This window comes from Gopherus flavomarginatus, chromosome 16 (genome assembly GCF_025201925.1).
Source record: "Gopherus flavomarginatus isolate rGopFla2 chromosome 16, rGopFla2.mat.asm, whole genome shotgun sequence".
Classification (NCBI taxonomy): domain Eukaryota; kingdom Metazoa; phylum Chordata; order Testudines; family Testudinidae; genus Gopherus; species Gopherus flavomarginatus.
Window position 1 is genome coordinate 26860554 of NC_066632.1, and position 22541 is coordinate 26883094.

A 22541-nucleotide genomic window follows, 5' to 3' on the forward strand; every position below is an offset into this window, starting at 1 on the left:
CACCGCCGAAGTGCCGGCTCTTCGGTAGCAACCCCCTGAATCCTCTGGGTGGCCCTGTGCCCAGCTCTCGGACGTCTGAAGATGATCTCATGGGCTGGCTCGAAGGGTCAGTAAGTTGTGTCACCCCAGCACTATGGCACTGTGGTATGCTACCAGTCCCGCTGCATGGGGCACTGGGGTGACCAGCGGCAGGGCAGTGGCCTGACGTATCCGGACCCACATCCAAGTTCTGTTCGGAGGCAGAAGCGGGGAGTGGGGCACCCGGGCCATCTCCTGGGATGTGCAGCAGTGCAAATCTGTCCTAATGCAAAACCAGCCTGATTAACTGAATCCAAATCCCCTGCCCCAGGACACGGTATCCTGCGCTCAGCTACGGGGTAGGCCGGAGCCGCGGGAGTCCCAGACACACACTCAGCTGGGCATCAGGCCTACCCGCAGGGCCCTTTGTCCCCCCGCCGGGCACAGCTGGGCACGGCCAGCGAGGGAGGGCACTGCCTGCCCAGAGCGCTCCCTCTTCCAGCAGCCGCTCCGCTCCCTGGCACTGCACAAAGCTGGTCTCGCTGTCTCCTCAGGCCGGGCCACGGCCTGGCAGGTTTCCATTGTCCCATCAGCTTCAGCTGGTGCTGGCCCGGAGGGCTCTGCTGGCTCGGCCCAGCCCCCGGGCAGGGGTCTGGGGCTCAGGAGGGGGTGCTCAGCCCTGGCAGGACATCAGGCCCATCTGAGGGGTCACAAGCTGGACACCTGCAGTCACTCACTGGGGAGATGGGGGCTTGGGAGTGTGTGCCTCGTCTGGGGGGCAGCTCCCATCCTCTGGGACCCCTTGGGGGGTCCCTCCCTGCCATGATCCAAGGGAATTGAGCTGAGGGAGCAGTTTGGGGTCCCCTCCCCCACGATGGGAGGAGGTGGTTGGGGGCTGGGCTGGAGGAGCTTGTTTGGGAGGCTCTTCCTCCCCCCTCCTCCTAGTTTGAAGGGGTCCCCCTTCCCCCAGGCTTGGGGGTCCCAGTGGGTCTCTTGTCCCCAGGCTTGTGGAGGAGGGAAGTCCCAGTTTGGGGGGGCCGGGCTGGGTCCCCTTCCCCAGGCTGGCGGGGGTCCCTGTTTGGGGGGACCTCCTTCCCCAGGCTCGTGGGGGGCGGTTCCAGTTTAAGGGTCCCGGGCCGGGTCCCCTTCCCCAGGCTCCTGGGGTGCGGTCCCAGTTTGGGGGTCCCGGGCCGGGTCCCCTTCCCCAGGCTCCTGGGGTGCGGTCCCAGTTTGGGGGTCCCAGGCCGGGTCCCCTTCCCCAGGCTCGTGGGGGGCGGTCCCAGTTTGGGGGTCCCGGGCCGGGTCCCCTTCCCCAGGCTCGTGGGGGGCGGTCCCAGTTTGGGGGTCCCAGGCCGGGTCTCCTTCCCCAGCCTCCTGGGGTGCGGTCCCAGTTTGGGGGTCCCGGGCCGGGTCCCCTTCCCCAGGCTCGTGGGGTGCGGTCCCAGTTTGGGGGTCCCGGGCCGGGTCCCCTTCCCCAGGCTCGTGGGGGGCGGTCCCAGTTTGGGGGTCCCGGGCCGGGTCCCCTTCCCCAGCCTCCTGGGGTGCGGTCCCAGTTTGGGGGTCCCCAGGCTCGGGGCGGGCGGGACCCGGGCTCCTCCCCGGTAGCGGCGGGGAAGGCGGAGCCGCAGGCCCGGGGGAGCAGCCGAGGCTGGAGCAGCAGCAGCGCCGCCTCTTCGCCAACAATAGCGGGTCCGGCCCGGGAGCCGCCGCCGCGGGAGCGGCCGGGGAGGATGCTGGGGAGCCGGACCCGCGGCGCTGGGGGGCCCCGCACGGAGCAGCGGCCGCCGGGGGCGCCCCACAGCCCGGCCCGGCCTGGGTGCGTGGGGGGGCGGCGGGGCCGAGGAATCGGGTGGGGGCTGCCGTGGTGTGTGGGTTGGGGGGAGATATGGGGTGTCGGGGGGGCTGTTGTGTGTGTGTTGGGGAGATTGGGGGAGATATGGGGTGTTTGGGGGGAGGTTTGGGGGCTTATGGGGTGTCTAGGGGATGCTGTGGTGTGTGTGCTGGCGGGAGGTTTAGGGGAGATGTGGGGCGTCTGGGTGGCCGCTGTGGTGTGTGCGTTGGCAGGAGGTTTAGGGGAGATATGGGGTGTCAGGGGGCTGCTGTGGTGTGTGTATTGGGGGAGGTTTAGGGGAGATATGGGGTGTCGGGGCTGCTGTTTTGTGTTGTTGGGGGGAGGTTTGGAGGAGATATGGGGTGTCTAGGGGCTGCTGTGGTGTGTGTTGGGTGGAGGTTTAGGGGAGATATGGGGTGTCGGGGGCTGCTGTGTGTGTGTTGGGGGAGGTTTAGGGGAGATATGGGGTGTCGGGGGGCTGCTGTTTTGTGTTGTTGGGGGGAGGTTTGGAGGAGATATGGGGTGTCGGGGGGCTGCTGTGGTGTGTGTGTTGGGGGAGGTTTAGGAGAGATATGGGGTGTCTAGGGGCTGCTGTGGTGTGTGTTGGGTGGAGGCTTAGGGGAGATATGGGGTGTCGGGGGCTGCTGTGGTGTGTGTGTTGCGGGAGGTTTAGGGGAGATATGGGGTGTCTAGGGGCTGCTGTGGTGTGTGTTGGGTGGAGGTTTAGGGGAGATATGGGGTGTCGGGGGGCTGCTGTTTTGTGTTAGGGGGAGGTTTGGAGGAGATATGGGGTGTCGGGGGGCTGCTGTGGTGTGTGTATTGCAGAGGTTTGGGGGAGATGGGGGCTGCCAGGGTGTGTGTCAGGGGGAGGTCTGGGGGTGTTTGGCTTGTGGTGCCCATTGTTGTAAGCTCCCTGGGTGGGGGAACCTCGTGTTTACATGTTGTGCCCTGCCGAGGCCGCCTGTGGGGGTGACGGGGTTGGGGGCTGCTGGCTCTAGGGGGTTTGCTAGGGTCCCTGGGAGCATGGTGCTGTGCCAGGGGTGGGCTGGGGGTCTGGGTGCAAGGGACGTTGTGTCTGTGTCTACCTGCGGGGGGATGTCACCCCCCAGGGGAACATCTTTGCTGACGCTTGAAGCCAGCGATTCTGCCTCGCTCAGGGGCCCCTTGCCCCAGCCCCTCCCGCGGGGGGGCAGGATTCGTAGCAGGATTGAATCCATTCCAGGCCCCTGCTCGTTTACTCTCACCCCCAAGATGCTGCTGTGAGGCCGGAGCCATTGGTGCCACCTGCCCACTTCCCTGCCGGCCCCAGGCAGCCCTGTCCCTGGGCGGCTCCCAGCGCCCGCCGGGCCAACTGGCACCAATGCCGGGATGCGACGGTGCCGCTCTTGGCACAGACCTGTCCGCAGGCCCCGGTGCCGGGGAGCAGTGCCGGGCCGTGTGTGTGTGAGACGGGCCAGCCGGTGGAACTGGCGCAACTCCAGGGGCCTTTAGGAGGGGCTGGGGCAGGGGCAGGGGAGCAGGAAGGGCTCTGTGAGACAAGCAGGGCCTGTCCCTCCAGTAGCTGGCCCCGTTTTGGTGCCTTTCCTCTGAGCTCCTCCAGCCCCTGAGCCAGGCCACACAGTCTCCTGGGAACCAGGCTGCAGTGGGAGGTCGGCAGCTGTTATCAGACGCACTGTATGCGTGGGGAAACTGAGGCACAGTGATGCAACTTACACAGGAGAGTCTGGCGGTGTTGGGAATGGAACCCAGGTGTCCTGGCTCCCCCCATGGCTCGATCGCCCTGCCTCTGTGGCTAGCATGGAGGGCTCTCTGAGGAGGGTTCGCTCCCAGGCCTTCAGGTGGCTCGGGGAGGCGATGCCCCTGGTCGGGTGCAGAGGACGGGGTTGGACGGCAAGGGGGAAGGGTCAATGCTACTCGAGTGCCTTCTGCTGGCTGCTCTTAGAGGAGCCTTTGGGCACTGGGCTCTGGGCAGTGTCTGGTCCTGGGGAGGGAGGATGCAGACAGTGGGTTTGGTCCCTTGGTGAGGGGGCTGTTCGCAGGCTGGCCAAGGGGAAAGGCTGTTTGATTGGGGTGAAGGTGCGAGCGCTTCCTCCCAATGGTGGGGTCCCCCCCAGCACCGTGCTTTCCTCTGAGTGATGGTTTCCTGGGGTTCTGTCCGGCAACATTTCCCCTGGGGAGGCGACTGGAGTCAACTCGAGCACCCAGGGTATGAGCTGCAGCCCGCTCTGGGGTGGGGAGGGCATCGGCTAATGGTGCCTGACTCCAGAGGCCTTCAAGGTCCAATTGGATCTGCAAGGACGTTCCTTTGTCAGTCTCTTCCCTGGCAACCTGCCCGGGGCTGGTGTTCTCGACCACCTGGGGATTTGGGGAGCCCGCCCTCCTGCCGCCTTCCAGGCTCTTTGGTCTGGCCCCGTCGCCCTTCTCGGTGTGGGGGTCTGGAGAGGCAGAGCTGGGGGGCCAGTCTCATTGCTGGGTTTATCCCCTTGCAGGTGACAAGGGAAGGCTGGAAGGTGCTGCTGGGTCTGGGGTCGGGCCCCTGGAACGAGGTAAGTAGAGAGAGAACTCCCCCCTCCTTTGCACGTGTGTACACGCCCTCCTTCGCACATGCACACCTGTGCACTCTTTCCTTTGCACATGTGTGTACAGTCTGCACGTGCACGCCTGTGCACCCCCTCCTTTGCATGTGTGTGTGCACACCCTCCTTCACACGTGCATACCTGTACACTCCCTCCTTTGCACGTGTGTGTGTACACACCGTCCTTCGCCCGCCTGTGCATTCATTTACCCTCCTTTGCAGGAGCCTCTGTGTTCTGGAGTGACTCCCCCTGGCTCCTGCCTTCCCGCAGCCCAGACTCCCTTCTGGCCTGGGCCAGACGCTGAGCAGGGGAGTCTGCTGGGGGCTAGGGTTGGTCCCAGAGGCGAGCCTGGTGCAGGTGCCTGGGGGCGGCTGCCCCAAGCGGGCCCATCCTGGATGCTGGGAGAAGGAGCGGGCTGCCCTGCAGCTCCCCCAAAGGGGCTGCACCACTGGGGGGTGCCTGGCCTGACACTCACTGGCCTCTTGCTTTGTGCTGCAGGGCTTGATGTCAAAAGCTGTGGCCGAGGGCCGGGGAGACATGAAGCCAGAGGAGGGCGGCAGCGAGCCGGGAACGAGCCAGGAGCTGCTGCAGAGACTGCGGGAGCTGGAGGTGTGGAGGGAGCCCCCACCCCACTGTGTCCCTGGGGCCAGAGGGAGGGCGCTGCCCCCCCCAGCAGCGCTCTCCCCAGCACTGGGCGCTCTGGGCACATAGGACTCCCATGGGGAGGGGTGGCCCGGCTGGGTCAGTGCTGGTGAGCTCTGAGCCGAGAGGCTCCCTGCTGCAAGGTTTGTTCCAAGGACAGCGCCCCGCCTTCCCCTCGCAGCCGCAGTCCAAGGCAGCTTCCCAGGCACTCCCAGAGCCCCGCGGCAGCTGGGGCAGAGAGAGGCCAGGGACTTGCCCAAAGTCATACAGTGTATCTGTAGCAGAGGAAATGACCTGGGAGTCCTGGCTCCCAGCCCCCCTGCTCTAACCCACCAGCCCCCACTCCCCTCCCCGTGCCAGGAGAAAACCCAGGAGTCCTGGCTCCCAGCCCCCCCGCTCTAATCACTAGCCCCTACTCCCCTCCCAGAGACAGGGAGAGAACCCAGGAGTCTTCGCTCCCAGCCCCCCCCTGCTCTAACCCACCAGACCCCACTCCCATCCCCAAGCCAGGAGAGAACCCAGGAGTCCTGGCTCCCAGCTCCCCCTGCTCTAACCACTAGATCCCACTCCCCTCCCAGAGCCAGGGAGAGAACCCAGGAGTCCTGCCTGTTGGCCCCCCCCCCCCGCTCTAACCCACCAGCCCCTACTCCCCTCCCAGTGCCGGGGAGAGAAACCTGAAATCCTGGCTCCCAGCCTCCCCAGCTCTACCCCACCAGTCCCCACTCCCCTCCCAGAGCGGGACACAGAACCCAGGAGTCCTGGCGCCCGGCTCTGGGCCAGGGTTTTGGGTGGTCAGAGGAGCTGGACCCCTGACCTGCTGCTCTTTCCTTTGGCACAGGCGGAAAACTCGGCCCTGGCTCAGGCCAACGAAAACCAGAGGGAGTCCTATGAGCGCTGCCTGGACGAGGTAACCTGCCCCTGGGGCCGCTTGCCTGGCTGGGGCCCTCGCTGGGCTGCACTGGCCGGGGGGGGGGGGATCGTTTGCTGCTCCCCCCCCCCGCTGTCACGTGACTGCTTTGTTTTCCAGGTTGCCAACCACGTGGTGCAGGCTCTGCTCAACCAGAAGGTGAGTGAGTACCGGGACCTCCATCCTGGGGGAGCACAGCCCCCCCCCTCCCGGGGGAGCACAGCTCCCCCCCTTGGGCTCTCCTTACTGGGGGAGCACAGCCAACCTTCGCCCCCAAGGGTGGGGGATGGGCGTGGTGCCCAGCGCTTTGCCCGCTGCGCCACCAGGTGTGTTCCCTAGCCTAGCTGCACAGAACCCAGGAGTCCTGTCCCCCCCAACCACAGCACTGCACAGCACAGGCTCCCTTCCCAGTCAGCCCCCCCCTCCAGAGCTGGAACCCCGGAGTCCTGCTCCCCCCCCCAGTCCCCCCTCCAGAGCTGGGACTGGAACCCAGGAGTCCTGCCCCCCCACTCAGCCTCCCCCCCACCAGAGCTGGGACTGGAACCAAGGAGTCCTGCCCCCCTGCTCGGCCTCCCCCCCACCAGGGCTGGGACTGGAACCCCAAAGTCCTGCCCCCCCACTCATCCACCCCCACGACAGCTGGGACTGGAACCCAGGAGTCCTGCCCCACCCCCAATCCTCTCACTGGAGTTGGGACTGGAATCCCAAAGTCCTGCCCCCCCACTCAGCCACCCCCCCAGAGCTGAAACTGGAACCCAGGAATCCTGCCTCCCCACTCAGCCCCCCCGTCCTCCCCCCAGGCTGGGACTGGAACCCCGGAGTCCTGCCCCCCCAAGCTGGGATTGGAACCCCGGAGTCCTGCCCCCCCACTCGGCCTCCCCCCCCCCAAGCTGGGACTGGAACCCAGGAGGCCACCTTTCAAGCGCGAGCTGTAGCCCAGTTGGCGCTGGAGGCCTCAGCACCCGGCTGCCACTCTGTGGCGTGTGGGGACACGGGGCCGCATCTCTCAGCTTGGCCAGGCCCCGCAGGTGGGGATCGGTGGGCAGAGGAGAGGGCTGGAGGGCGGCTTTGGGGGACCCTGGCAGCCCCCTGCCTGGCTGTGTGGGTGGGGGCTGCACCCTATGGGGAGGGGGGCCCAGCGCCTGGCTCTGAGTGCAGGGCCAAGCCCTACCCCCTGGGACGCTGCCACAGACTCTGCTTTGCCCCGGGGCCGGCAGGACCTGCGCCAGGAGTGCCTCAAGCTGCAGAAAAGGGTCTTCGACCTGGAGCGCCAGAACCAGACCCTGAGCGACCTCTTCCAGCAGAAGGTGCAGCTGACAACCGGCTCTCTGCCCCAGGTCCGGCTGCAGCCCCCACCCCCCCGCCCTCCCCACTGCCCCGTCCGGCCTCGTCCGCCGCCCTGCTGCCCGATCCGGTATCGTTCCCCCTCCCTCCTTCCTCGGTGCCTGGTCCAGCCTCGTCCACCCCCCTCCCTCTCCTGCCTGCCACCTGGTCTGGCCTCGTCCGCCCCACCACTGCCCAGTCCAGCCTCGTCCCTCCTCCCTCCTTCCCCGCCGCCCGGTCCGGCCACAGCCACCGCCCCCACCACTGCCCGGTGCAGGCTCGTTCCTCCTCCCTCCTTCCCCGCCGCCCGGTCTGGCCTCGTCCACCGCCCCCCCACTGCCCAGTCCAGCCTCGTCTCTCCTCCCTCCTTCCCCGCCACCCGGTCTGGCCTCGTCCACCCCCCCCACCACCACTGCCCAGTCCAGCCTCGTCTCTCCTCCCTCCTTCCCCGCCGCCCGGTCTGGCCTCGTCCACCCCCCCCACCACCACTGCCCAGTCCAGCCTCGTCCCTCCTCCCTCCTTCCCCGCCGCCTGGTCCGGCCTCGTCCACCCCACCACTGCCCCGTCTGGCCTCGTCTGTCCCCCCTGCTGCCCAGTCCCGCATCGTTCCCCCTCCCTCCTTCCCCGCCGCCCGGTCTGGCCACAGCCACCACCCCACCACTGCCCAGTCCAGCCTCGTCCCTGCTCCCTCCTTCCCCGCCACCCGGTCCGGCCACTGCCACCGCCCCCCTTGCTGCCCAGTCCAGCCTCGTCCCTCCTCCCTCGCCGCCCGGTCTGGCCTCGTCCACCCCCCACCCCCCAACTGCCCGGTCCAGCCTCGTCCCTCCTTCCCCGCCACCTGGTCTGGCCTCGTCCACCCCCCCCACCACTGCCCAGTCCAGCCTCGTCCCTCCTCCCTCCTTCCCCGCCGCCTGGTCCGGCCTCGTCCACCCCACCACTGCCCCGTCTGGCCTCGTCTGTCCCCCCTGCTGCCCAGTCCCGCATCGTTCCCCCTCCCTCCTTCCCCGCCGCCCGGTCTGGCCACAGCCACCACCCCACCACTGCCCAGTCCAGCCTCGTCCCTGCTCCCTCCTTCCCCGCCACCCAGTCCGGCCACTGCCACCCGCCCCCCTTGCTGCCCAGTCCAGCCTCGTCCCTCCTCCCTCGCCGCCCGGTCTGGCCTCGTCCACCCCCCACCCCCCAACTGCCCGGTCCAGCCTCGTCCCTCCTTCCCCGCCACCTGGTCTGGCCTCGTCCACCCCCCCCACCACTGCCCAGTCCAGCCTTGTCCCTCCTCCCTCCTTCCCCGCCACGCGGTCTGTCCTCGTCCACCCCCCCTCACCACTGCCCAGTCCAGCCTCATCCCTCCTCCCTCCTTCCCCGCTGCCCGGTCTGGCCACAGCCACCGCCCCCCCTGCTGCCCGGTCCACCCTCGTCCCCCCTCCCTCCTTCCCCGCCGCCCAGTCCGGCCTCGTCCCCCCTCCCTCCTTCCCCGCTGCCCGGTCCAGCCTTGTCTCCCCGTCATACCCCCTGCCGCCCGGTCCAGTCTCGTCTGCCGCCCTCCCTCCCTCCCTGCCTCCTGGTCTAGCCTTGTCCCCCCCTTCCTCCCTCCCCACCGCCCGGTCTGTCCTCGTCCCCCCCCCCCCCGCTTCCTGGCCACCCCATTTCCTCCCCCAGCCCCCTGTCCACTGCTGAACTCCAGGAGATTAGCCCTTATGAACAGCAATAGCCGGGGTCATGACGAGAGACACAAATGCCCCGGGGCTCCTGCCCCCCCTCCAGTGATTGCTCTTAGCCACCTCTCAGCCACAGCTGGGCCCCCCCGATGGCTCCTCGTCGCCTGATCTCCCCATGCCTTGGCCAGCTCCCTGTGGGTTCCACAATCCCGCTGGAATCTTCCTCCTGCCTGCGAGCCTTCTCCTCCGCAGCTCCTGCTGCCTGGTGTCAGACACAGGGAGGGAGAAACCCGCCAGCCCCCAACTCCCTCCCCTTCTGCTCCTGTGTCGTCTCTGCCCCTCACTGCCCTGCTTTCGTCCCCAGCTGGCCCTGCACCCGGTGTCCGTTGTGTGCAGCCCCCCGGCCAGTCTCCAGTTGGGCTCAGCGGAGAAGCTGGCCCCCTCGCTGCCCCTGGGACGCTGCGCCCTGCCGAGGGAGGTATGTGCCGCGCCCCCTTGGCTCCCCACCCAGCCCAGCTCCCAGCTGCTCTTGGCCCATAGACCAGGAGAGGGGCGTTGGGGGGCAGCTGCTGTCCTCGCCGGGCCCGAGCCCCCCTGGGCAGGGACGTGGGTTCCGTTGCAGGACATGGGGAGCTGCAGGGAGGGGTGCCAGGTGAACAGGCTCCAGCCACTAGCTTGGGGTAGTGGCAGGACGGGCGCTGCCTGGGCAGGGTGAGCGGGGCCCTTGAAGGCATGTGGCTGCCCCAGACCTAGAGCCCCCTGCAGAAGCAGCCATCCTCTTCTCCCCCTTTTATTTCCCTGGAGCTGGGCCCAAGTGCAGCAGGGCCCTGGGAGCCAGGACTCCTGGGTGCTGTGCCAGGCTTTGCCACAGATAATGTTGGGGGACCTCAGGCAGGTTGCATCCCCTCTAGTGCCTCAGTTTCCCCACCTGTGCACTGTGTGGGGAGATGTTCCCTGGCATTAGCAGAATTCGGGGGGGGGGGGTGTCTCCTGCCCACCCATGGCCTCGGGAAGGTGCAGAGATGTCAGTTTCCCAGGGCAGCACTTCGGGCTGAAGCTCAGTGGCGGCTTCTCCTGATCGAGGACGGGGTCTATCTTTGGGTCCCCAGTGCCCACCCCCGCACACAGCCTCAGACTCCCCACTGCTTCCCTGCACCCCCCGGGAGCAGAACCGAGGCTGGGCGCCCCCCACTGCACCGGGCCTGACAGAACAGCTCTGATTCCCTCAGGGGAGGGTCTCGGAGGGGGGGCTGCTGAGGATGTGGGGAGGGGTGATCCCAGGGCACATCCCCCCAGCAGTAGTGCCATGGTACCTGCCATGCTCCTATCCCAGCAGTGCCCAGGCTGCCTGCTGCCAAGTGGGGAGGCGGGCTGGCGTATGTGGGTCACTCCTGTGAGGATCAAGCTCCCCCCTGGCTGGCTGTCCCCTTTCCCCCCAAGCCCAGCCTGCGGCAGGGCGAGCCAGCCCGCTGCCCTTCCACAGTACCTAGAGCAAAGGGGCTTCCCACCCCCAACAACCTGGACTCCCACTAGCCACCCCATCCCCACTGTCTGGCTGAGCCTTGGAACCAAGGGGGGCCCCAGGACCCTGAGCCTACCCCGGTTGGCTGCCCCGGGAAGCAGCAAACGGCCACGGTGCAGCGTGCTCCGGCCCTGCCGCTGTCCAGGCTGGGGTCTGGATTATCGAGGGGCCTTGGCGTAGCTGGGAGCCAGGCCCCAGGCATCTCACAGCCTCTCCTGCCCCTCTCCCCAGTTGGGGTACAGCTCTCAGTCCATGGAGGCGTTGTCTCCGTTCTTCAAGAAGAAAGCACAGATCCTGGAGGTGCTGCGGAAATTGGAGGAGACGGACCCCCTGCTGGGCCCCTCACCCTGCCCGCTGTCTCCCTGGAGGGACCCCCACCAGTCCCCCGCTGAGCCCGGCTCCCACAAATTTCAGCCGGTTCTAGCAGACAGCCGGAGCCAGCCGGAGTCACCGGTGAATGGGGAGGGACCCCCGGCCGAGCCCCTGACCACCCCCCATGAGTTGTGGCCGTCCTGCCTGCTGCGAGCACAGAATGGCCTGGAGGAGGTGCTGAAGTGGAAGGGCGAGGAGGGGGGGGCCCTGGAGGCTGAGGGGGGGCTCCCCCAGCTGCTCCCCCCACTGTGCTCCCAGCAGAAGAGTGAGGGCAGCTCCTCCTCCTCCTCCGACGAGACGGGGGAGCTGGGCCCCCCGGGTGAGGCCCTGCTGAGCGCTTTGCCTGAGAAGAAGCTGGACTTGGGCCTGCTGTTGGAGGAGACGGAGTGCTACCTGCAGCACTTCCTGAAGCAGGGCTGCCCGCTCAACGGGGAGCCAGCCGCTGCCCAGCGGCCGGAGGGGCCCCCAGGAGCGCTGGACCCCAAGCCAGGGGTGCTGGCCAAGGCCCTGAGCCAGGACATGCTCACCGGCCTCTCGGTCATGGGCAAGTGCCAGCCCACGAAGCCAGCATCAGACCCGGCCCAGGGCAGCGCAGACAAGCCAGCTTTCGGCACAGCCGTCGGCAGCCAGGACCTGGGGCCCTTCCTGGAGCCGGCCTTGGAGCGCCAGGCCTACATCAGCCTCTGCCTCTCCGGAGCCGAGCCCCCCGAGAAGAGTGCCAAGGGCTCCGGCCAGACCTCGGCTCAGGGCAAGCCCAAGCTGCAGCCGGGCTCCGCGTCCCCAGGCACTGGGGCACTTCCCCTGCCCTCCCCCTCCAAGATGGTAAAGTTCCTGAAGATGCCCACGCCCGGGGAGAAGCCCCATGGCCCCAACCCTCTGCGCCTGAGCCCCCAGCTCACCCGGAGCTCCAGGATCCCCTGCCGCAGCAACAACTACGAGCCGTGCCCCTCGCCCGTGCTCAGCCGCAGGGCCTCCCCCGAGGGGCCCGCGGTGCCCGCCTTCCCCCTGCCCCCTGGGGCTGGCGGCCAGGGCTCCCCCAAGGCTGGCAGACACCTGGCCCCCGGGACGGCCGAGGCCGCCGTGCACTTCCCGGAGCCCCATGACTACGAGAATGTCTCGGAGCTGTCGGTGGGCGGCCTGGCCTCCCCACTGGAGCGGCCCAAGGGCTCCCACTCCACCCCGTCACGAGGCGTCAGGCCAGACGCCCCGCACTGCCCGCCGGAGTTGTGCCCCTACGCCCCTGCCAAGGAGGGCCGGGAGCGCGGCGCTGAGTCCCCGCCGGCCGCCCACAGAAATGCCGGGGGCTCCGCCGGGCCCAGGCGGCCTAGGAATAGTGCTGGGAAGAAGCAGCTGGAGCCGGGACACCCGCCGTTTAAGGAGCGTCTGTCAGCGCTGGGGAAGCTGAAGAGTGCTGAGGCCAGGGAGCGGAAGGAGGCGCTGGGCCTGGAGAGAAACAGCTGCCCTGGGATGGCCAGGGCACCAGGCCAGCTCTGCGAGGAGGCGCTGGAGGCCAGGGCACAGCTGCGGCCAGGCGCAGGCGGGAGCCTCAAACACCAGGAGCAGTGCCACAGCGGGGAGCCCGCCGGGCGGTGCTACTCCTCTGGCTCGGTGGGCTCCCGGCTGGAGGCTGAGACCTGCTCCTCAAAGCACTACGCCGCTAAAGCTCGCCAGCCGGGGTCGCTGTGCCCAGCAGGGACCCCCATGGGCCCCAGGAACCCCCCTAAAGCCCCTCCGGTGCCCCCGGCCAAGGGCGCCAAGAGCCCCCATGGGAGCCCCACCAAGCTGCCCTCCAAATCTCCCATCAAGGTGCCGGCCAAGGCTGGGGCTCCCCGCCCGCCTGCAGAGGAGCCAAGGCCCGGTGGCCCCAAGCTGCCCCTCACGCCGCCGCCCAGCGCGGGCCGCAAGCCCCCAGACTGTGCCAGGGCCCTGCCCCTGCCTGGCCGAGCGCTGCCCGCGGTCGGCCCCGTGCTGCACTCGGCCATCGAGGAGAAGGTGATGAAGGGCATTGAGGAGAATGTGCTGCGCCGGCAGGGCCAGGACAAGGGGCTGGCGGGCGAGGGGAAGCCAAAGAACTCCAGTGGCATCGCCAGCTGGTTCGGGCTGCGCCGGAGCAAGCTGCCTGCCCTGAGCCGGCGGCCCGAGGGGCTCCAGTGGGGCGGGGGCGCCTCACCGCTGCGCCGGGAGGGGAAGGTGGCGGCCTGCAAGCTGGAGGCAGAGAGCCTCAACATCTCCAAGCTGATGGAGAAGGCGGAGGACCTGCGCAAGGCGCTGGAGGCGGAAAAGGCCTTCATCAGCGGGCTGGCGCTGGAGAAGGGCCGGCCCCACACCTGTGGCATCCTCATGGAGCAGACGCAGAACCAGCTCCAGGTCATGTACCAGGAGGTGACGGCTGAAGACTTCATGCAGCAGCTGCTGAACAGGTACTGGGCTGGGAGGCGGGGGGACAGGATGCCAGCAGGGCTGTGTGTGTGTGTCTAGGCAGCGTGCTGGGTGCCAGGACTCCTGGGTTCTCTCCCTGGCTCCGGGAGGGGAGTGGGGTCCAGTGGTTAGAGCAGGGGCAGCTGGGGGGCAGGGGGAGAGGATGCCAGCAGGGGTGGAAACGTGTGTGTCTAGGCAGCGTGCTGGGCGCCAGGACTCCTGGGTTCTCTCTCTGGCTCTGAGAGGGGAGTGGTGTCTAGTGGTTAGAGCAGGGGGGCTGGGCGCCAGGACTCCTGGGTTCTCTCCCTGGCTCTGGGACGGGAGTGGGGTCCAGTGGTTAGAGCAGGGGGGGCTGGGGGGCAGGAGGAGAGGATGCCAGCAGGGGTGGAGACAGAAGTGTGTGTGTCTAGGCAGCGTGCTGGGCGCCAGGACTCCTGGGTTCTCTCCCTGGCTCTGGGAGGGGAGCAGGGTCTAGTAGTTAGAGTGGGGGGGCTGGAGGTCCAGGCTTCTGGGTCCTATTCCTGGCTCTGGGAGGGGAGTGGGGTCCAGTGGTTAGAGCAGGGGAGAGGGGCTGGGGGTCAGGGCTCCTGGGTTCTATTCCTGGCTCTGGGAGGGGAGTGGGGTCCAGTGATTAGAGCAAGGGGGCTGGGGGTCAGGGCTCCTGGATCTTATTCCTGGCTCTGGGAGGGGAGTGGGGTCCAGTGGTTAGAGCAGGGGAGAGGGGCTGGGGGGTCAGGGCTCCTGGGTCCTATTTCTATTTCTGGGAGAGGAGTGGGGTCTAGTGGGTTAGGGCAGGGGTGGGGGCTCAAGGCTCCTGGCTCCAATTCCCAGCCTTGGCAGAGACTCCCTGAGCCCTCTCTGTGACTCAGTTTCTGCCTTTGTCAATGGGGATCACGCACCAGGCTCAGACGTGCTGAGCATGACAGAGGGGGGAGGTTTTCATTCAGGGCCAGTCGTCCTGAGCCCAGACCAGGGAGAGCTGTGTATGCCTGTAGGAAGGGGCTCTGCCCCACTGGCTCGAGGGGTCCAGTCGGCTGTCCTGTCGGCCCCCTGGCAGCTCACATCCTCATCTCTGCAGGGTGGATGGGAAGGAATCTTACGAGAGCCGGCTGGAGCAGAAGAGGGAGCTCCGGGATTTCCAGAGGGTCTCGCATGACGCCAAAGACCCCAGGCTCTTCCGGCCCCCACGGAATGGCATCGTTGGCCACCTGCGGAGCTGTGAGGAGACCCCCGAGAAGGTGGGAAGCGCCCCCAGCCTGGCCATGGCTGGGCTCTGTGCCAGGCAGAGGGGAGGGTAACCCCAGGCGCTGTGTTTATCCGTCTCTCTCATCTCCTTTCCTTTGAAGGACCCAGACTCAAAGCTCCGGGAGGAAATCCGGTCGGACGACAGCCTGGCCGAGTCAGTGAACTCCCAGCACTTCACAGGTGACCCCACAGGAGGCTGCCCGATGCCACGTGCGGTCGCGGTTCCGATCTGTACCGAGCCCTGGAGCCTCCTGGCTCAGCGGCACAAACTCTGGGTTGGGCCAGGCTAGTTATCGGTGCAGACTGTGGCCGAGTGGGTGGTTTGGGAGGCAGGGGGTCTAGTGATTGGGAATTTGGGGGTCTGGACGCCTGGGTTTGGTTCCCAACTCTGGGTGGGGGTGTGGCCTGCCAGTGGTGGGCGGGGCTTGGAGGCAGGAGGGGGCGTGGCAGTTGATGGTGGGCGGGGCTATAGACAGGACTCAGCCAGGGACTTGTGCTCTGAGATGGGCTGCGGGGAGGGACTCCAGGAGGCCCATCTGGGCTAGCCCGGCCCACTGACTCTACCTTGGCCTTGTTGCTCACAGCGTGTGGCTCCCTGACACGGACCCTGGACAGCGGCATTGGCACCTTCCCTCCCCCCGACTACTGCAGTGGTGCTCCCAGTAAAAACCTCCCCAAGCTGAAACCCAGCCTGGACCTGCTGCCCAGCCTTGCCCCGGGGCGGCCCCCCGGCGACACCAGAGTCCCCCGGAAGGCCCGCACGCTGGAGAGGGAAGTGCCCAGCACGGAGGATGTTCTGGCACCCGGCAAGCACCAGAGCATGCCTGCGTTCCATGGAGTACTGGCCAGCGCGGAGCCGCCCCCGAGCCTGCGCGGCCACAGAGTCTGCCCTGAAGGTCTGGACCCAGGTGACCCACGGCGTAGGGAGGGGGCTTACGCTGGGCCCAGTGAGCTAGGAGCGTGAGGGGGAGACACGCTCGCACCAGTAATGCCAATGGAGACCCGCGCTGGTTCCAGACACCCTGCTGGGACCTCCAGCCCCACTGTTCACTCCCGGCTGCCCCAGGAAACGCCCTCCCCAGGCGACTCGCTCCCACTGAGTCCTGAGGCGGGATCTGGAATGGCCAGTGGGAAATGGACCCTTCCTTGGAGGATGTGAGGAGACCCCTGAGAAGGTGTGGCGCACCCCCCAGCTTGGCCATGGCGGAGCCCTTGGAGGGCCAGGCTTTGTGCCGGGGACGGGCAGGTAACCTCCTTGCCTGTGTGTCTCCCGCGCCACCTGGGCCGGACCCTGCCCATTTTCCCCTCTACCAGAGGGTTTAACACCCACAACCCATCCCGCCCTGCGCTGAGCTGCCCACCAGGGGCCGGGGGCCTGGGAGGGGGGTGCTAGGACAGGACTGGAGCGACCCCAACCCTCACCCCAGTCCGTCCTGCCCACCTTCGCTTGGGGCTGGGCTGCATCCCAGCTTGACCCCGTGGGGTATAGGGGAGTTGCCCTCTGCTAACTCTCCACTGCCTTCCTCCTGGTGCCAGACCCCCGCCTGGAACCCGGCCGAGCGCGGCGAGTGCAGCAGAGCAAGAACTGGACCTTCCCCAACTCCAAGGCTTGCGGCGGCTCCATGGACCCCTTCCTGTGCACGGCCCGGGACCTGGGGGTAAGGAGCCCCCCGGGGCGGGGGCGGGGCGCTGGGCACGAGAGTCCTGAGGGTTGGTCGGCGTGGGCAGCGCTGTCCTGCCCTTTGGACCCACGGCCTCGCCCCAGGAACACAGTGGTCCCTGCTTCCCCGAAGCATTACCGCACTGGGGGTGGCTGCGCTGAGACCTGGCTGCTCTCTGGTGGCGAGACAGGCTGGTAGGAGCTGTGGGCACCGAGGGTCTTGGCCCAGCTGTGCCGGGGTCGGGAGGAGGGGCTGTCCGCTGGGTGCCGGGGTGGGCAGCCAGGAGGAGCCTGGGATGTTCCCAATGTCTTAACCCTCCCCTGCCAGGCCCCTCGGCCAGCCCCTGGGGCACTGGCACACAGCTGGGCTGCCATGGGAGGTGGGGGGCTGGGCTGGGCTGGGCTGCAATGGGGGTGGGAAGGGGGGCTGAGCTGCAGTGGGGGGTAGGGGGCTGAGCTGGGGCGGGGAGGAGGGCTGGGCTGGGCTGGGCTACAGTGGGGGGTGGGCGGGGAGGAGGGGGGGCTGGGCTAGGTTGCCATGGGCGGTGGGGGGCTGGGCTGGGCTGGGCTGGGGGGCGGGGTGGGGGGGCTGGGTTGCCATGGGAGGCTGTCTGGGTGTGTTCATTGAGCTGTGCAGGGCTGGACGCGGCCAGGGCGCTGTGTGACCTTGTGCAGTGGTGCTGGACAGTGCAGAGCGCACCCAGCCACAGGCAGGATTTGGCCACGATCCTGCTCCGTCGGGCACAGCGCCATGGGGGATGGAATTTCACTCCTGTTCCTCTCCTGAGAAAGGATCCAAAAGAAACTTGCTATGGGAGGCCCCTTGGCCCCACTGAGATGCAGCCACTTCTGGGGTGGAGGCAGCAGCAGCTGGCAGGGACAAGGGCTGGGAGTTGGGCTAAGAATTCCCAGGTTCTTGGGCACGCTGCCATGGGAGCAGCAGTGTCTGTGTGGAGCAGATGGCAGCTTGGCACCGCCATGCACACGTGCAGGGAGCTGCAGGGCCGTTTGGCAACCAGCCTGGATTAACCAACGTGCACTCAGGGCCCTTGCACCGGGCCCCTGAGTGGGGGGAAACCTCTGACTCAGCAGCTGTGCGGCACAACCCTGCCCCCCTCGCCCCCGTCATGCCAGAGGAGTGGCTGCATCGTGTGAGTGCTGAGCATGTGGAGCGGGGCTGGGGCTGGGGCCAGGAGAAGCTGCCTTGGCGCAGGGGGACGGAGAGGCTGAGATGTTGGGAGGCTGCAGTGAGCTGAAGGGATGTTGGGGCTGCTGGGATGTGTGGGTTGGTGGCTGGGGATTATGTGCGATAGGGGGCTTTCGGGGTCAGTGTGCAGGATGGGCTGGGAGGTGCACTGGGGGGTGTGGGGTAGAAGGGTCATCCTGGGGTCTGTGTGGGGTGCGTGTGTGGTGGGGTGGGGGTACTTTGCTGTCCAGTTTACAGTAGGGGGGAACCCCAATTTCCGTACTGCCCAGGCCCCACAATTCTTCGATCCAGGCCTGTCTGAGGGCTGCAGGCAGGGCCGTGCCAACGTGCAGGGACCCCCCAGCCGGCCGGGTTGTTCTCCCTGTCCCCGAGCAGCATCTGCGGGGGTTGGGGGGGAAGGTGACAGTTCAGGGCTCCCCTCGCTGATTTCAGCTCACTTCCCCCCCCCCCCCCCCCCGGCTTGGACCCCTGCCGCACGGATCTCTCACGCCTGTGTCTGTCCCTGCAGAGCTCCGCCTACAGCACCACCGAGAGGAAACGAGCCTCCTCGGACGGGCCCCGCCTGCCGCCCCCCTCCCCACAGGCGTTCAGCACCAGCCGGACGCCCAGTGCCTCTGACGTGGGCGAGGAAGGCAGCATGGAGCTGAAGTCCAGGGACACGGGGCAGAGCCAGCCGGGCCTGGAGAACTCGGAATCGCTCAGTGACTCGCTGTACGACAGCCTCTCCTCCTGCGGGAGCCAGGGGTAAAGGGTGCCCTGGAGCCCCCCTTCGTGGGAGGAGGGATCATCTGGTGCTGGAGGAGGAAGAGCTGCCTGGGCCCCCCCCCGTGCTTCCCCCACTCCTCAGGAGCCTGGGGTGCTTGGCACTGGGGCCGTTCAGAGCCCATTGCTGGCACCAGGGCCGCAGAATCCTGCCAAGGTGTCTCAAACCAAGTCCGTCCGTTCCCCCCCACCCGACAGAGGAGCCGCAGCTGGGGGCCACCACCACATCTTCCACCCCGGACCCCTTTCCAAGGGGCCGGAGCAGCTGCCTCACCCTGGACGCAGCCCCCAGCCATTGGGCAGGGCCCCGGGCTCATTCCTGGTATCGCAGGGCCTGTCTGCACTGTCCTCTCAGCTCTGGGGACGTCCGCATGGAGCCAGGCTCCTGCACCGCCCTCCCCGTGCGGGTCAGGCGTGGGATTACCTGCCTGGATTGGACCAGGGGTCCCTCGGGTGCAGTCTCCCCCAGGGCCCGGAGCCAGCCGCTGCCGAGGAAGGTGCAAGACACCCTGCGGTGGGGAGGGGTCTCCCCTGTTGGCTAGGGCCTGACCAGACTGTACAGCAGGGGGCGCTGTGCCCTTCTCAGGTAACTGGACGGTCTCTTTTTCCTGCTGCATTGACTGTCCAGCCCCTTCTTAACGCCTGCTTTGCTCTGGTGGCAGTGAGTTCCACAGGCTCCTTATGGGGAAGAGGGAGATTTGCCTTCCTCTGATGCACCAGCTCTGGGTCTGTGCTGGAGGGCAGGTGGGTGCAGCCGAGCGGCGTGAGTCAATGCTATAGAAACCAGGAGTCCTAAGCCCCCGTCTCCCCGGGAGTAAAAAGGGCTGTGAGTGGCTGGAGCGCAGACTGGGTTTCCAGCTGGCCCGTTACTGGAGTCGTGGAATGGGACAGTGTTCCCCGACTCCCCTGTCCCTTCAGTGCCAGGTTGGGTCCCCCCGCCCCCCCCCCCACTAGCCAAGCACTCTTAGCCCAGCCCTGCCTGCTCCCCAGCAGGGCTGTTCCTTTCCACTGGTGCTGGGGGGCAGACCCCATGAGCTGACCCCAGCTGGGTCCTGGAGCTGCCGTGGGGCCAGGCCGGTTGCTCCCGCCCCTTGTCTTCTGTGTTTGGGTCGGGCTCCCGGTCCTGCTGCCTCCCCTGGCTGCATGCCCCTCGCCTGGCTCTCTCCAATGGTGCTATTGCCGTGTACAGCCCCCCCTCCCCAGCCCCCCTTCCCTTTCTCACCTTCCAGTTGGGTTTTTTATTCAGTGACACCGCCCTCCCACGTTGTTTTATTTATCTAAGTTATTGTGGATCCAGCTGTTTATTGCCTGCCTTGGTCTCCCTTCAAACTGCCAATAAAAGGTTAAGAGCGGGGCTGGATTAATGTGTGGTTTCCTGTCCCCTCCCTGCCCACGCACCAGCTGCTTGGGGGGCAGGAACGGGGCCCTGCAGCTCCTGCCAGGCGGGGCAGGAGTCCCCAGGGCACGGTGCCAGCTCGGCTGGATGCGGTTGCAGATGCCCGTGGAAGTGAGCTGAGAGCAGCACACCCCTACATGCCTTCCCAGGGTTCACAAGCCCCTGAGCAGCCCAGGGGCGGGGGGTGTCAGTCCCACTGGCCCCCAGGCCTGTGTTAAACCAGCCCCCCGAGGGGTGCAGCCAGCCCAGGCCCTAATGGCCGAGGAGCCTGCTGGGGCCGGGTTTGTCGCCGGTGCACAGGGGCTGTGATGGACTCAGTGTGAATTTAACGGATCCTCTCTGCCTGCTCCAGACCTGGCGCCCATGGGGTGTGGTGAGAGTCAGGCCATCCCGCTTCGCCCCCAGGGGCTGGGCCCTTCCTCCTCAGAGCTGTGGGCGGGTACCATGGACGCTGACTGGCCACCAGGGCTGCCCCCCACGCGCAGGGCAGGCGAAGAAGGGGGTGTTGGGCCCACCTCGTGGGAAGCCCAGTGCCACCATGCAGGCGTCGAAGGGCTGCTGTGCCGTCAGCGATTCCAGCCATGGTACCGGAGCACAGGAGAGAGACGCCCCGAAGGGAGAGGATCCGTCACCAGCCCAGCGAACTGATGGACCGCTGTCCGGGGGCACTGCTCACCCAGCACTGGAAGGCAGCCACCTCTGAGCGGGGTGCAGCGGCTGTTTGGCATCGGTGCCGGGTCAGACGCCAGGCAGGCAGCGATGATGGTGAAGGGTGAAAGGGGAGAGCAGATGCCAGTGGACACAGCTGAGTGGGGTGAAGGCTGGAGGCGGGGTCAGAGGGGGTGCGGGGCAGGGGCATGACATAGGCTGGTTGCTGTGGGTGGGCAAATCGCTGGTGACTTTTCCCAAATCAGTGGGCCTCCGAGGGGCATGATTATAATCAGCAGTCACTGGCGTCCCAGGTGAAGAGTGTGACCGAGGGTGGAGGGCACGGCTTGGCATGGCACAGGGAGCTGATGGCTTGGGGATCTGTGGGGCTGGATGGACGGACAGACAGCGCCCCCTCCCGCTGCACTAGGGCTGTGGAGGCGGGGCACTGGGCGAGGGTGAGGGTGCCAGCACCCCCCACATGGCTCCAGGCACAAACCTGTGGCACCCCCTTGTGCCAGCCGCGAGCCAGCGGCGCTGGTTGCAGGGCAGTTGCATCATTCTCCTCCCAGGGCCCCTCCCACTCTTGGTAGGTCGGAGGATTTCTGATGTTCCCCCCAAAATCCTGATGAGCCCTTGGGGGCCCCTCCTCCCAGATGCCCCAGTTCCCCTCTGGCGGCTGCCTCGCAGGGCCAGCTCTGACGAGCACACACCTCCCCCCCCCCAGTGTGGTGAGGGGTCTCCCCAGAGGTGGCACAGCAGGATGTGAGCATGGGGTTGGGGGCCAGCATTCGGGGCTGGTGCCCCTCCAGCAGCCAGGCTGGGCTATGGGCTGTGATGGGGGAAGGACAGGCTTTCCCGGGTGAGGGGCTGCCCCATCCCCACCCCCAGCCTGTGTTGAGGGGATGAGGCGCTCGCTAGGCAGGGTTAGCAGCGGGGGTGGCATTTTCTGGCCCCCATTCTTCCTGGCATGGGGGGGGACTGTGTACTAAGTGCCTCCCCCTCCCATGGCCCCAGCAGGGTTCCCTCCCAGTGGTGATGCTACCAGCATGAAGCGGACGAAGGGTCCCAGCCCGGCCAGCTTCCAACAAGCCTGCACGACGCGTGATGAGGTGCAGGTACAGGTGGGGACCCAGCTGGCTGGTGACTGTAGGGGCATCCCTGCTCCTGCCCAGCCCGTGGGGCACAGCATGGGGGCCTGGTGCCCAATGCAGAGCCCTGCCATGGTGGAGGAGAAGGGAATCCTGGAGCTCTGGGCTTGAGCCATTTCCCTTCCCCACCCTGCATCGTGGCTGTACTGCTCCCTCTCCCTGGCCCCCTCCCCTTCTCTGGGCCTGGCTGGGAGCCGCCCAAGGGGGTAATTAGTTGTCTAAAGTGCTTTGTTGGGCAAAGAGCTCTTGTGGGTGGGGGGTGTAAAAAGCAAGCACCAGGCTCCGCTTTAACTGTCCCTACCCGAAAATACTCTGAAATGCAGTGTCCATGGACTTATGTCTTCTCAGCCCCTGCTGAGATGCAGCTGCTTCTGGGGTGGTTGGAGTCACAGCAGCATGACATGGGCATGAAGTCAAACAGGATGGGATTTTAAGGGAGAACAGGCTCTCAGGCTGGGAGCCCAGGGCCAGAGCCCCCTCCTGGGTGAGAAGGGCCATGGGCTGTAGGTGGTGGCTAGGCCAGGGTGGCTGCTCAATGCCATCTCCCTTGCCACTCTCACCCATATGTGCTCCGCAGGGCACCAGTCCTGTTCGCCTGGCAGATCGAGTCCGTCTGCACCAACCTAAGAGTGCCCATGCTGCGGACCACACCCCTGGCCAGCTCCTGCCAGTGCTGGGGGGCCAGCCCGGCCCAGTCCTGTGTTGGGTGAGAACGCAGAGCAGGTTTGCTTGCCCAGCAGGAAGGGAGAGAGAGGCTGACAGACCTCCAGTCACCTGTCTGCCTTGGGATCATCCCCACGCCTGACCTGCAGCTGGGGCAGGCAGAGGGCTGGCTGTAGAGATCAGCCCCAGAGAACATAGAAATGGGGGAGGGATTGGGGCTGGCCCTGGGTTCCCCATCCCTTGCCTCAGCAGGGCACGCAGCGAGTGCAGCCCCCTCTGTGGAACAAGCCCCCTGCACTTCCCTAGCCACACGCCTGGTTATTCCTGAGACTCATCTGCCCCCGTGCAGAGACCCCGCGGGATGTGTGTGTGTCTGTGTGTAGCTCTCCACAGCACAGGGGCATTTCTAGGACCGTCACTTCCGCATCTTTCCCTGCCCCACCCTAAGGCTGCCCTAAATATTCCCCTGGCTACTCAGAGGCAGGCTGGCCTTGTGCTCTGGCCACGGGGATGGGATGTGACCGGTCCAGTTCCCAGCACTGCGC

General features: G+C 67.0%; 1 protein-coding gene across 1 annotated transcript; it reads left to right on the top strand.

The window, feature by feature from the left end:
* Positions 1 to 1792: 1792 nt before the first annotated feature.
* NCKAP5L (NCK associated protein 5 like) lies at positions 1793 to 21444 on the top strand. Its single transcript, XM_050925614.1, has 15 exons — positions 1793 to 1834; positions 4339 to 4395; positions 4924 to 5034; positions 5906 to 5974; positions 6095 to 6133; positions 7192 to 7311; positions 9317 to 9430; positions 10706 to 13266; positions 14343 to 14502; positions 14611 to 14689; positions 15094 to 15405; positions 16046 to 16167; positions 17885 to 18120; positions 19940 to 20118; positions 21203 to 21444. Exons 3-15 carry the CDS (start codon positions 4930 to 4932, stop codon positions 21442 to 21444), a joined length of 4338 nt encoding a protein of 1445 aa, XP_050781571.1. The 5' UTR covers positions 1793 to 1834; positions 4339 to 4395; positions 4924 to 4929.
* The last annotated feature ends 1097 nt before the right edge of the window (positions 21445 to 22541 follow it).